The sequence below is a fragment of the Psammomys obesus genome, unplaced genomic scaffold, assembly GCF_907164565.1.
Source record: "Psammomys obesus unplaced genomic scaffold, mPsaObe1.curated_primary_1811, whole genome shotgun sequence".
NCBI lineage: Eukaryota > Metazoa > Chordata > Mammalia > Rodentia > Muridae > Psammomys > Psammomys obesus.
The window spans coordinates 38791106-38805244 of record NW_026591086.1 but is presented as its reverse complement, the minus strand read 5'-3'; the positions used below and the strand labels follow the sequence as shown (position 1 = coordinate 38805244).

The 14139-nt window shown below is 43.6% G+C and overlaps 1 protein-coding gene across 1 annotated transcript in view; it reads left to right on the top strand.

The window, feature by feature from the left end:
• Tbc1d4 (TBC1 domain family member 4) overlaps window positions 1–14139 on the top strand; it is a 166037-nt gene that overhangs the window by 98556 nt on the left and 53342 nt on the right. Inside the window, exons 2-3 of the mRNA XM_055609877.1 lie at window positions 9367–9951; window positions 11818–11907. Coding sequence (XP_055465852.1) covers window positions 9367–9951; window positions 11818–11907 — 675 coding nt within the window. The remainder of the gene's footprint in view (window positions 1–9366; window positions 9952–11817; window positions 11908–14139) is intronic.

Below are 14139 nucleotides of genomic sequence, written 5' to 3'. Positions count from 1 at the left end.
CCATTGGACATAATCCATCTAAAGCTATAATAAAAATTTTATTTATGTTTTCTTTAGATTTATTTTTTATCTTTATGTGTATTATTACTGTTTTGCATGCTTGTATGTCTGTGCACCAAGTGTGTGCCCAGTATGTGAAGAGGTCAAAAGAAAGCATCAGAGCTGGGTGCGGTGCCTGTAATCCCAGCACTCAGAGAGGCAGAGGCAGGTGAATCTCTGTGAGTTCAAGCCAGCCTGGTCAGAAAAGTGAGTCCAGGACAGCCAAGGCTACACAGAGAAAAAAAAAAAAAAACCAAACCAAATCAAACCACCACCAACAAAAAGAAAACAAGAGAGAGTGCATCAGATTCCTTAGAACTAGAGTTAGACGTGGCTGTGAGCCACCATGTGAGTGCTGGGAATAGAACCTGTGTCATCTGAAAGAGCAACAAGTAATAACAGCTGAGCCAACCCTCCAGCCCCCCCATCATTTTTCCCAACCTCCCCTGCCTTAATAGTTTGTTCTTTTTGTTGCAGGCTTTCTTCCTGAAGTTGGGTTTTCTTGCAGCCTACACAATTGTGTGTGTGTGTGTGTGTGTGTGTGTGTGTGTGTGTGTGTGTATACCAAAGCCACATATGGTTATTCTGTTATTACCGGCCTCAGGGTCCTCTTCTCAGATGGCTTTATTCCCGGTTCTTGAGGTATTTTTCTTAGTTTGCTCATGGCTCTTCATCTTCCTCACCATAAGCTCCTTAAAACTTGGGAGGGGCTGGGGTAGTTTCCTGTGGGCAGCACTTACCATAGCTCTGTCTGTTTCCCTCTGTCATCTGCAGGAAGCCTTATCCTTCTTAAACTGTGTGTGGGAGTGGGCATGTACCCGTCACAGAGAAGAGCCAGGGCACAGCTTTGGGCATCAGTCCTCTCGTTCACTGCTGAGTATGTCAGTCTAGCACGCCTTGGGTGTTCGGGGGAGCTTGTCTCTCTCTCATTTCATGGGGTCTAGGGAGCTTGTCTCTCATTTCATGGGGTCTAGGTATGTGTGCTCCTGTGGTTGACTTTACGTGGTTTCTGGGGTTCTAAATTTAGGTTTTCATTCCTGCACAGCAAGCCCTCTACCCACTTAGCTACCTCCAGCTCCTTTACAAAGTCACTTGCCGAAAAACTACTTAAGCTTAGAGCTTTAAAGGCCATCTGTATGATAACAGCATCAAGTTCTCTATGTCAGCCCCACTGTCCCCTCTAGGTGACATAGATTCAGCTGCCTGCTGACATTAGATGACATTAGATGTCTTTGCGTACTTCAAAATTTATAAGCCCAGACCAAGCTCCCGATGCCTGTAGCTGCCCCTCCCAGCCTGTTGGATTGTAGCTCTACATCCCTAATTCTTACGCTTCTCAAACAGGAAGTTATCCCGACTTCTCTGTTTCCTGTTGCCTACCTCAGCACCATTAAATCCCACACTGTATGTTTAAAATTATATGGCGATACTGGTTAGGGGCTACTTGCCATCTCCCTCATGGTTGCTCCCCTGTGAGCTGTTTGTAGCTTTTCCTGGGTTGGCATAGATATCTGTTTTCCATACAGTCGGCAGAAAGGTCTATTGAAAATATACCTTAATCATGTCATTTTTCTTCTCAGGCAGTCACGCTAAGAGTAAAACCTGAAGCCCTTTCAAGGCTTGTGTGATGTCGGTCCCTGTGTCCCTGCAGTTGCCTCTGTTCATAATGCTTGCTCATTCATTCACCCCCGCCTCACCGACTTCCTGAGGTTGCTCAGACACACCAGGCAAGTCTGTGGCTCAGAGCCTCGGACTTGCTGTTCTCGCTGCCTGGAATGTGCCTCCCCCGATATCTTTAGGACCGAGGTCTCTACTAGCCTTGACTTTCTTTCGCTCCGTGTCTGACAGAGAGTCCTTTCTCTAAAATTGTAAAGAGTCTTATTCAGATTTCTTTGTGGAATTTTCACCCTCTAAAATCCTCACATATTTTATTTATCTTGCGTAGTACTTTTTCCCTCATCTCTCTCACTTCCTCCTATTTCAAGAAGGCGAGGATGTTTATGATAACACAGCCTTTTTGATTTTCTTATAGCACAGAACAGATTTACACTTCAGCTTTAGTTAAACATTATTGGCTACTTTACTGCTTCAGTGTTTTCAGGCATACTAGCACAGTTCATTCGAATTTTCCTTCAAGCTTACCTCTGAGACAAGACTTAGAGTTTCCAGAATGAAAACTGAAGGCCGAAGTAGACCCTTCTGTGGGCAGCAATGGGTAATGGAGTGGGGCTGCCTACGAGGGGAAAATTCATGCTCTTTGCTTTTCTACCATGCCACCCAATGAACTGCACAGGTTTCAAAACAATGGTTTGTTTGGGCCAGGGAATGTGATGAAGAAGTTTTTCTTCTAACTTTTTTATTAACCACCTCACTCTGTGTCCTGTTATCTTTCCCTCTATCACTGCACTCCTAAGGGGATTCTACTCTTAATCAGATCATGCAATTCCCCAAGATTTCCTTGAGTTACCCTGGTGTGTGGAATGCGGTTCTGCGATTTGTAGTGGTCATAGGCTAATAAGGTACATCTGGCTCGGCAGTGAAAGGCTCTTGCAGAGGACCAGAGTTTTGTTCCCAGTGCATATTACATCAGGCAGCTCACAGCCACCTACACCACCCCCTTTCTCTAAGGGCTCTGATGCCCCCTTCTGGGCACTGACATACATGTGTACAGGCACGAACACATGCAAACACGTGAGTTAAAAAAAAAAAAAAAAAAAGTAAAACATTAAACTTTCCACAGAAGGACTTCAATGCTGCGAGCAGGGAGGCAGAACCAGGGGAAGAACTTGATAATAAGGTTCTGCTCCACACTAACTTGGTATCAGGGAAACGGTGGTGAGAGAAAAGCTGTGATGCTACTCAGGTTTGGAGCAAAGTCGCTGAGGGTTCCTAAGAGACACACAGCCTAGGCTAAGAGGAAACCATCTTGGCATGCAGCCCGCAGATCAAAACCAAAGCTGCTCATAGGAGTCCGCTTCAAGTCACAAAGCTACTAGGCTCTGCTTTCTTTGGCCCGGAACAGTCTCTTTTAATCTCATTATCTTCTCCAGTGCTTTAACTTTTGATGGAAGAAGTTTGTTTTGAACCAAGACAGGGTAGACCAGAGACTTTGCCAGAGCGCCAAGAGCCTTGCAATTGTGTGACTTCAAAGTTGCTCTGTTACTCTGCACCCACCCCAAATTAAACTTTAGCTTACTGTGAAACGTTTACTTTGAAATAATAGTGAAGGGTTCTAAGCCGAACGCGAAGAATCTGAAAACTGTGGGGAAAAAGTGAAACGTGTGACAGCATAGGCCTGTACCCAAACCTACCAGGGGCTGAGGGTAGTGGATCCCGTGAGCTGCAGAATTCAAGATCGGCCTGGGCTGCATGGGGAGAGAGCATCTAAAAATACTGAGACGATGCTTTCAGACAGCCTCACCTCCAGATAGTGCAAGCTGGGAGTGCTGCTAAGGCAGCGGTGTCTAGAAAAGTGGCCAAGACTGGTAGTGTTTCTCTAATTATCAAGCTGCTTCATGGTGTGTGCACTCATCATCCTTCACCGAATTCATCCTCCCTGAACGTTTTATGAAGCCCGATAGAAATGATTACCAAATTACTTTTCCTTAAAATGTTTGATTTCACTTTATGCCATTCTACTTCCAACATCTCACACTGCCTAGACAATCTGTATTCTTGTTTCTTTTTTTTTTTCCCTTTTTCTTTTTGCTTTAAGTGTGTTTGTGTGTGTTAGTGGTAGTACCCGCATTGCTCAGAGGAGGGCATCAGGTCTCCTGAAGCTGGAGTTACAGGTGGCTCTGAGTCAGTAGGCATACATGGTGGGAACTGAACTCCAGTCCTCTGGATGAGCAGAGGTGTTCTTTAGCACTCAGCCATCTTTCCCACCCTTACCATCTTGCTGCCTAAGCACAGCAGAATGACAAAGAGCTCCCCTTCCTCTGAGGCAGTGGTTCTCGGTCTTCCTAATGCTGCAACCCTTTAATACAGCTCCTCATGTTGCAGTGTCCCTTACCCATACAATTATTTTGTTGCTACTTCATGACTGTAATACTGCTGCTTTTATGAATCTTAATGTAAATCCCTGAGGGGTCACAGCCCACAGGTTGAGAATTCACTGCTCTAAGGGCATATGTTGTTTACAAGACAGACTCCATATTATTTCCATGTGGGCAAGGCTACTTTAAATGGTTATTCCCAGTTGTAGACAACTCTTTCAGATTATTTGACATGTTTTATAATATTTCCTCGTCTTTTATATTTTTTCCTTTATTTCAATACTGCTGTGCCCACTTCCAGCTATTACAAAAAGATTGCTAATGAGTCAATCAGCTAGGCTCACATCAGTTGTAAATATTGGATCTAACTGATCTTTCAAATGTGTTATTTTAGGAAGTATACTCTTACACTCCGACTTGCATCCATTTAAAAATATTTACTGAAGTCTATCTGAGCCCTGTTAGGAAAATTAACTCATGGTGTAGATTAATCTTCTCTTATCTGAACCATTTGTGAATGTCAGTCCCATTATTAAAGAGCAGAAAAAAGGGAATAGCCATTAAAAATAAAGCATGTCTTCTTCTTCTTCTTCTTCTTCTTCTTCTTCTTCTTCTTCTTCTTCTTTTAAAGCCAAAGCTTTGGCACTTTCATCTCGAGCAATCTGTGTTATTTCCTGATTCAGACTCAGGAAATATGTAACTTTTGAAGCAATTATGGTTGAGAAGTCTTCTCATTGGCCACACAGTGATAACATGGACCTAAATAACAACACTAAAATGGCAGCTGGCTTGTTCAGAGGGCGAGAAAGACAGAGGGGCAAGCTGGGGAGGGCCTCAGTCTAGCATAATGCTGTCTATGAAGACACCAGTGTCAGCTGGCTTCCTGATCAAAGGTATCTTTCCTTGGTGCTTTTTGCACACCAGGATTTTCTGAAGCCTTTAGAGTCTAAAGTCTAGACAAATATGTGGACATGATAGTCTTGGTGTTCTCTTGAGTTGGGCAGATTTGTCATGTGAAAGTACTAATATTTTTGAGTATGTTAAATAGTCAGGTTTAGTTGATGACAAATAGCAACACAGAATCAGTGGAGCTAGTAGAGCTTTGGGGAGGAACTGGAGAGCTCCTGAGTGTGGATTGCTTTAATGTGTGAGACTTGGTACTCAAATCTGTTGTTTTATTGGGTCTCTGGAGGTTTAACAACAAAATACCAGCCAAAGGTGGCACTGTGCCTTTTCTAAATGGCACCAGACACTTGAGAAAGCTCCCTTTGTTGTACTGTCTGTTACGTTATCATGCATTATTGGAGATTAATAATTCCAACATCGTAGGCCTTTCCTGGCTCAATGTCAAAATGATCGAAGTTTTCCTTTTCTTGTGTTATGTTGACAGTGATCTGGAGACAGAGTCACAGATTTTGGCTAAGTGCGCTCTTTTTGGTCCATCTGTTGCCTTTCGTTCTTGAGGGAACCCTAGCCTGCAGAGGTGCAACAGCACTCCCCAGCAGGAACTGTGAGAACATCAGCAGAGCTGGTCCTGGAACATAAACTTCCTCAGGTCGAGCTGGCTGGCATCTTTTCCGGCTTTGACTCTGTTAGAGAGTAAATGCTGCCTAGAATGAAGCCGGCGCCTTGAATGAACCGTAAGCCTGAATCAGGCTGTGTGGGCTGCAGGCAGCGTCTGAGCAGCGGAGATCTCTGTTGCCACAACACAAGGAACTGGAATGCACAGCGAGGCTGTGTGTGGTGAGGTGCTCTGCAGCCTTCGGGGGTGTTCTGGAAGCACACGGGAACTTCCTACCTTGAATGAGCAGTGAGCAAAGGGAGAAGCAATGGTTCCCTATTTTTGACGGGGCCATGTGTCCTGAGTATAAGCAGCACATACAATCCCCCCCCCCACACACACACACAGTTGACAGTATTCATTCAAGTTATGAGCCCAAGCTTTTCCTACTGGCCACAGGAAAGAATTCTGGTAAGACATGAGTTACCACAACTTAGATTTTTTTCTCACATAAATATCCTCATGTGTCACGTTGGATGACATGTTGGAGAGATGTAATGCATGTACAGAGGACTCAGGTTTATTCAGCACTGTTTATAGTGCACATATAAATACATATTGACAGGAGAGTGCTATTAATTCTACCAAACAGGCATATGCCAGTTATGGAGAAAGCATCTAATTCTATCACAATGTTTCTGGTGGGTCTCATAAGCAAATGCAGAAAAAGAACATTTGTATTTGTGTGTGTGTGTTTCTCTGATAATTTATTTCTCTACTGTGGATACCTTAGAGTCCTCACAGTAATGTTAATGAACATTTCGTTCTTTCTGGTGTGGGATGGGGGTGAGGGCAGGAACTGTAAGATGCTCCATTTGCTTCTCTGTGTCTGTCACATAAGGAAAAGCATCAACGGAGCTGGACCACCTTAGCTTGGTTTTGTGGTTAGCATCTGTGGTGAGTCGCAGTCTGGGAGAAGATATTAAAGGCAATTGGAATCAGTTTTGTGGTGTAAACATGGTAAATTACTGGAAGGTTAAATTACCCACTCGGTTTAGAATTGTGGATGGCAGGCTCTGCTTATGTAAATAGAGCCTTTTACTGACTTTCTCTGAAGTGGTGGGCCTTTTCTGTGGTCACAGAGAAGAGTTCCAGCAGCTATAGCAGTTCAGCCACTGGTTAGGCTTTCACCGCAGGGGTCTCTGTTCTCCATACAAGACTAAGGAAAGGTCAAAGAGTCCAGAGTCCAGGACTTGAACAAGAGTAGTGATGAGCCGGCTGTATTCAGTCTCACTTGTAGAATCTAGCTCTCAGGCTGTACCCAAACTAAATAGTAGCAGTGAGATTTGAAAACAAAAACACACATAAAAAGTTCCTACAAGAGGCTGGAGAGATGGCTCAGCAGTTAAGAACACTTGCTGTTCTTGCAGAGGATCCAGGTTTGAGTCTTAACACCTACTCAGTGGCTTACAACCATCCCTAACTCCAGTTCAGGGGATCTGAAGCTCTCCTCTGGCCTTTGTAGGCATCAGCCGCTCATGCAATGCACACACACACACACACACACACACACACACACACACGTATGTGTATATCTATACACACATACACACACACATACATACATACATACATACATACATGCATACATGTGTGTATTCCTACAGATAATGCTTCTGATTTTGTACTCTAGATGCCTGAAGGTCAGGGATCCTTGGGTTGATAATCAGGTGAAGCGTGTTTACTGGCTCAGAGTTGACAAGGAGGAATAGCTCATTCTCATGAGTCTGTGTGCAGTATACTGAAACAAGTATGTTTTGTAGTAGGGTTGAGTATCAGCTAGCTCACGCTCCAACACTTTGGACTCTTTCGGTGGAGTAAGTCATGTGCTAAGACAGAGCCAAGACTCAGAGTTACACATTAGGCACGTGACTTTTCTTTCATGTGACGGACCTCCTTGGTGAGTCACTGAGGCTTTACCCTCCTCAGAGAACCCTCATACCTGCCTGCTGATGTGCATTTTTCTTAAAGCGATGGCTGCTCTAACATCGAATCCTAAGCAACTTTGTGAAGGAGAAGAAATCCTGGTAGAAGATTTAGGGACAAGACACACATGTCAAAATATGGAGCAACCTGAGATCGGTGTTTCCTTTTCCTAAAATAATGATAATAAAGAATAATAAAAGAATTTGGGGGGCTAATACCAATATTTGGGGTCTGCTATGATACAGGAATTATTCTAGGTGCTTTTGAAGCTGGAGAAAAATGGGAGAAAAAAAATAAAGACAGACATTTCCATCCTTTAAAAACAAAGTCTGTCTTTCTTTCATAATCTGTTCTATAGAATTGAAAATAGCCGGAGGCACACATGGTATATACTCACTTATAAGTGGATATTGGACATATAATATGGGATAATCATACTAAATTCTGTACACCTAAGGAAGCTAATCAAGAAGGAGGACCCTGGGTAAGATGATCAATCCTCACTCAGAAAGGCAAATGGGATAGACATTGGAAGAGGGAGAAAACAGGGAACAGGATAGGAGACTGTCACAGAGGGCCTCTGAAAAACTCTACCCAGGAGTGTATCAAAACATATCCTGAGATTCATAGCCAAACTCTGGGCAGAGTGCAGGGAACCTTATGAAAGAAGGGGGAGATAGAAAGACCTGGAGGGAAGAGGAGCTCCACAAGGAGAGCAACAGAACCAAAAAAATCGGAGCACAGGGTTTTTTTCTGAGACTGATACTCCAAACACGGACCATGATGGAGATAACTTAGAACTCCTGCACAGAAGTAGCCCATAGCAGCTCAGTGTCCAAGAGGGTTCCCCAATAATAGGGACAGGGACCATCTCTGACATGAATTCATGGGCTGGTTCTTTGATCACCTCCACCTGAGGGGGAAGCAGCTTTACCAGTCCACAGAGGAAGACAAAGAAGCCAGTCCTGATGAAACCTGATAGACTAGGGTCAGACAGAAGGGGAGGAGGACCTCCCCTATCATTGAACTGGGGGAGGGGCATAGAAGAGAGGGAAGGTGAGATTGGGAGGGGAGGGGAGGGGGCTACAGCTGGGATACAAAGTGAATAAACTGTAATTAATAAAAATAGAATGAAGATTTAAAAAAATAGAAAAAGAAAATAGCCGGAGGCGTGCTGTTTGTGTCTAGGTGTGTGCACTGATGTGGTGGAGGTTCGGCTCCATCTAAGTAGCTGTTTAACAATTTTGTAAAGTCCTGTATCGTTGAATAGTCCTGCCCAAGGTGCTTGAGAATTGCAGCCGCTCCTTGCACATTTAGTCCTCAGGCGTTGCTTCGCCCTGGTTGGTTCAGTTTGCTAATCCTGATGAGGGTGCCTGGGTTTAATCTCACTGCTGGAACTTCTGTTACTTCCAGCAGAGGGCATCCCAGTTTTTATGTATGAGTAAAAGGTATCATTTATTGAAGGTTCTGTGGCCTGAATAATCTCGTGTTTTGCTTTGGACAACCTAGTATTTTTGTTGATCTTGAGATACTTGCCTCACGCTATAGCCCGGGCTAGCCTCCAAACTTGCAATAACCCATCGTGCCTCAGCCTACCACCAAGGTGGGGTGGGAGGTTAACAGGTATGAATCACCATGCTTGACTGACACTAATACAGTTAAAGTGGGAAAATACAATACTCTTATTAAATGTCAGACTTACCTTGAAGCAGTTAATGTACCAACTCTGACAGCTGTAGGTGCTACGGTACTTGAAAATCTATTCTGTGTGTTCGCACGAGGTCAGGTAAACAAACACGATCTCGGAACGTGCCGTGTAAAGGAGGACGTCAATTGTTTCCCCAGGTCCCCGACGTGATCAGCAGCATCAGGCAGTTATCCAAGGCTGCCATGAAGGAGGACTCCAAACCCAGCAAAGACAATGAGGACGCCTTCTACAACTCTCAGAAGTTCGAGGTGCTGTACTGTGGTAGGGTGATCGTGACCCACAAGAAGGCACCCTCTAGCCTCATTGACGACTGCAAGGAGAAGTTCAGCCTGCACGAGCAGCAGCGTCTCAGGCTGCAGGGCGAGAGAGGAGGAGACCCCGGGGACGAGGTGGGCGTCTTTGAGGCTGAGTCGCCTGTGTCCCCAGACGACAGCCTGCCTGAGAAGGCAGATGGTACACTCAACAGCCACCGTGCCCTGCCCTCCCTGGCTAGCCAACCCACCCTGGCCGGCTCACGGGTTTGCTTCCCGGAGAGGATTTTGGAAGACTGTGGCTTTGATGAGCAGCAAGAGTTCCGCTCTCGGTGCAGCAGCGTCACCGCCGTCATGCAAAAGAAGGTTCATGAGAACAGCCAGAAAACACAGCCAAGGAGGAGGCACGCAAGCGCGCCCAGTCACGTGCAGCCCTCAGATTCGGAGAAGAACAGGACCATGCTCTTCCAGGTAGGCTCGCAGGGGGCTTTTGGCTTGCAGCTTCATAAAATGCTGGGCAGCTGTAGCTTCTCATTGGTCAGAGGGTGAAAGTGTGTGTTTTGTCCACGTATGCCTAGGATGTGGACGCCAGAACACAACCTTTGGGCTCTATTTCCTAGGCATCAGCCATTCCTCTTCTGGTTTGAGGCAGAGTCGCTTATTGGTATGGAATTCTGGATGCATGCAAGGTTCGCTAGCAGAGTCCCAGTGATTCACTGCCTCTTCTTTCTCAACAACAGCTGTATAAGCACTTGACAATTACCCCCCCCCCCCCGTTTCTTAAACTGGGCCCTGGGACTTGTCCTCTTGCTTACACTTCAGAGACTAAGCTATGCTCCCAGTAGTCCTGACCCATCTGTCTCTCTTCCCTTTCTGCTCACTCCAGTAGCCACAGTGAACTCCCTGCTTCTTTTTTTATCAGACAGAGAAGGAACACAGATGCATCACAGACCCCAGAGAGGCAGAGAGAATGAACGGCGTGTGTTAACATCTGAGAGGAATCATGTGATGGACGCTGGGTGTCTATCACTAGCCTCCGGCTTTGGTTGATCCCTAAGTGCATTCGTGCATTCTTTAATAAAACTGTAGTCTTACTGATGATTTGAAGGTTTGAATCTTGGAGAGTAGGATTTGACATGGAACAGAGCAAAATGAGTTCTTCTAGAGAGAAGGAGTCAGGTTGCAGAGACTTACAGATGTCATATGTATGACTATATATGACTATATAAATATATAACTATAATATATATATATGTATATGTATGTATATATATATATATATATATATATATATATATATATATATATATATATATATATATATATATATATATCACCGATTCACTTTGCCACCAGAAATGGAGAAGTACAGAAACACCATTGGCCTGATAATTCACTAGGCCAATTATTAAATAACATGATACAGCTACCTTGAGTATAAAAGATAATTGTGTGTGTGTGTGCACGTGTGGGGAGGGAAGGAGAGAGGGGTAATAATGTGTGCTCGTATATCTGGAACTGATGCCATGGGCAGAAGTTAGGTTTTATCCTCTACCACTCTGCCCTGTTCCTTTGAGGTAGGGCCTCTCCTTGAACCTAGAATTCTTTTATCAGATAGGCTGGCAAACAGCAAGAGCAAGAGTAAGAGCAACAAGTGATTTCAACTCCTGAGCCAGTTCTCCAGCCCCAGATTGCATATTTTTGAAAAGGAAGTAATTTTTTTTTCTTTTTTCAAAAAAAGATTTATTACATACACAGTGTTCTGCCCGCATGTATGCCTGCACGCCAGAAGAGGGCACCAGATCTCATTGTAGATGATTATGAGCCACCATGTGGCTCCTGGGAATTGAATTCAGGACCTCTGGAAGAGCAGCCAGTGCTCTTACCCTCTGAGCCATCTCTCCAGCCCCCAGAATGAAGTAATTTCTTTTTTTAATTTTTATTTTTATTAATTACATCCCCCCTGTAGCTCCCTCCCTCCTCACCTCCCAATCCCACCCTCCCTCCCTCCCCTCCCCCAGTCCACTGATAGGAGATGTCTTCCTCCCCTAAGGAAGTCATTTCTTTTTTATTTTTTAGGAAGTCATTTCTTAACTGCAAAAAAGATTTGTATTCTTTGGCTTGAATAATAAAAACTTAAGGTCGCTTAATTTTCCAACAGAGGAAAGAAATGGTTTGGGACAGCTGACTTTGGGTTGACTTATATGACAGAACACACGTGAAATGGGTTTGTCTGGACCACGTCATTTGAATTGCCGTGGTTGCACATTTAATTGCCAAGTGAGACTGGGGTCCCATGAGCTGGACTAAGTGGAGTATTTTCCTTTACTTTTAAAGGTCGGCCGCTTTGAGATCAACCTCATCAGTCCAGACACTAAATCAGTTGTGCTAGAGAAGAATTTCAAAGATATATCCTCTTGTTCTCAGGTATGTGTCATGTCACAGCATGGCGTGTGAAGAAACCAATCATCATGTTCCAAAATTAGCCACACAGCAACTGGGCTGACATATCCTATATTCATAGTTTTTAAATGAAGCATTTTTTTTTTCTTTTTTACCTTCATTTTTCCTCCCTTTCCTTCCCTGAAGAATGAACCTAGGACTTTTCTTAAACATGGTGGGAGAGTTGCTCCATCACGGAGCCTAAATTTAAGAAAAATAATGTTTAAAACCATTTTTCCCTTACCATCAAAACACACTTGTATTCGTTTCTGTGGCAGCAGAGCCCTTCCCAGGACCCCTAGTGTCCATCAGACCTCTTCTCCCTCATTCTTTTTAGCTCTTTGTCTTAGAATGTTTCACCCAGCCTCTCCTGCTCGTGGGAGTTTTGAAACGGCGAGTTCTTTTGAAATTACCTCACAGCAAGTATTACTCAGACTCGTGGGCTGTGGTGTGGGTCTCGTGGGTGTCACCGAGATATGTTTGTTGTTTATCCCGTAGCAGGTGATAAAAGGAGAAGTTGTTTTTTTAGTGTCTGTTACCATAAATGGTAAATTTTGAAAAGAATCTTTTTGGTACTTCCCAAAATATGTATGATTTGAAAAATTTGATAGAAACAAATGTAATAATATTATAATATTTGGTCATAGGCTATAATAAAGCTTTAAAACATCTACCCCGAAGTTTGAGCTACCTAAATATCTTGTAAATATGAGAACATTTGCACTTGTCATAAAAGAAGTTTCCATTTAGGTCAAAACATGGAAAGGTTACATATTCAAAGACATCTCTAAGGGCTAAGAATTAATTACCTTTTGTTTTTGGTCTGGCGACTTAAGGTACATTCAAGAATATGTTCTTTCCATATGAATATCTCTTCATTTTGAAAATGGCAGCTAGACAAATAGCTCAGCCATTAAAGACGAAGAGTCACACTTGTAAACATTACAACATTGTATTTATCATGTACCATCTATCTCTCTCACTATCTCTCTATTGGGCAACTATCTCCTTCTCTTTCTCTATCATCTATTTCATCTATTTGAATTTTGGAGTCAATGTTGCTCTTGTTGTGACATTCAGACTTTCTTTTGATGACAAGGATTTTTTTTGTATGATTTATTAGTTGTTTGCTTTAGCTAATATACCTTTATTTTTAATCCCTTGTTTTAATTTTGTTGATCGATAAACATTGTCTATTCTAGCAACTTAGAGAGCAGTAGCATTTGAATATAGGAAGGTTATATTGCAAACTTTGAAATTCTTATTTAAGGAACACAGAAAATTTGTGGGAATATGATTTTAACCCCTCCCCCAATATTTATTAAGTATTCTTGTAGTTGTCTGTTTATGAGGAGATACCTCAAAGATCACAAGTCTTCCATGGGCTGGGAACTCATGATGTGACTATGTCTTACTCGGGGACATTAGGATCTCATGTACTGAGATGGAGCCCTTAGGTGTTCAGTACACATGGCCACTGTGAATGAGTCTCCATGTATGGCCTTGTGCCACGTGCTACAGCAAGAGTGATGTGTAGCCCAAGTTTATCTCATGCTCAACCTGGTACCAAGGAACATCCATGGAGTCAGCGCCTCCTACCCTACTTTCCCTGAGCTGTCCAGGACATATATCAATGCACATTGATTATGCAAATGAACATGAGCACAAGCAATGACAAAGAACAGATCCAAACCCAATATGTGGATGTGAAAGTTCAAATAGGATCTTTTCCTTTTCCTTCTTCCTTTCGTTGAAGACAAGCTCTGCATTATGAAATTCTCATTCAGGAAACAATCAGAGAGCAGCAAGAGGGAAACTGGAGGGAAGGCAGCCTGCCACAGCATCTAGTTAGCCCCTTCTCCTGAGCCAATTTCATAGCTTCCTTCAGGAGACAAATGGGTACAAGGTGGCTGTGTTCAACAACTGGTCTGCTTTGAGTACCTTCCACCTCCAGATGTCTTCCTTTAGAAGGGAAGTGGTGTGACTTGCTGGACTTCATGGGGGTCAGGGAATTTTTTTTTTCTGGGAAGCATTGTCCACATCAGAAGGCCCACTGATGGGGCTCTCTGAGATTCCTTTCCACTTAGTACTAAGCCAGCAATAAGAGCTCTTTCACCCGAGTTGTGCCAGCTGGAGCTCATTTTACGCCACACACAGCCTCACTCTCCTCTGCTTCCCTCACCCTTTATTAGAAAAACAGAGTCCATTTCTTTTTGG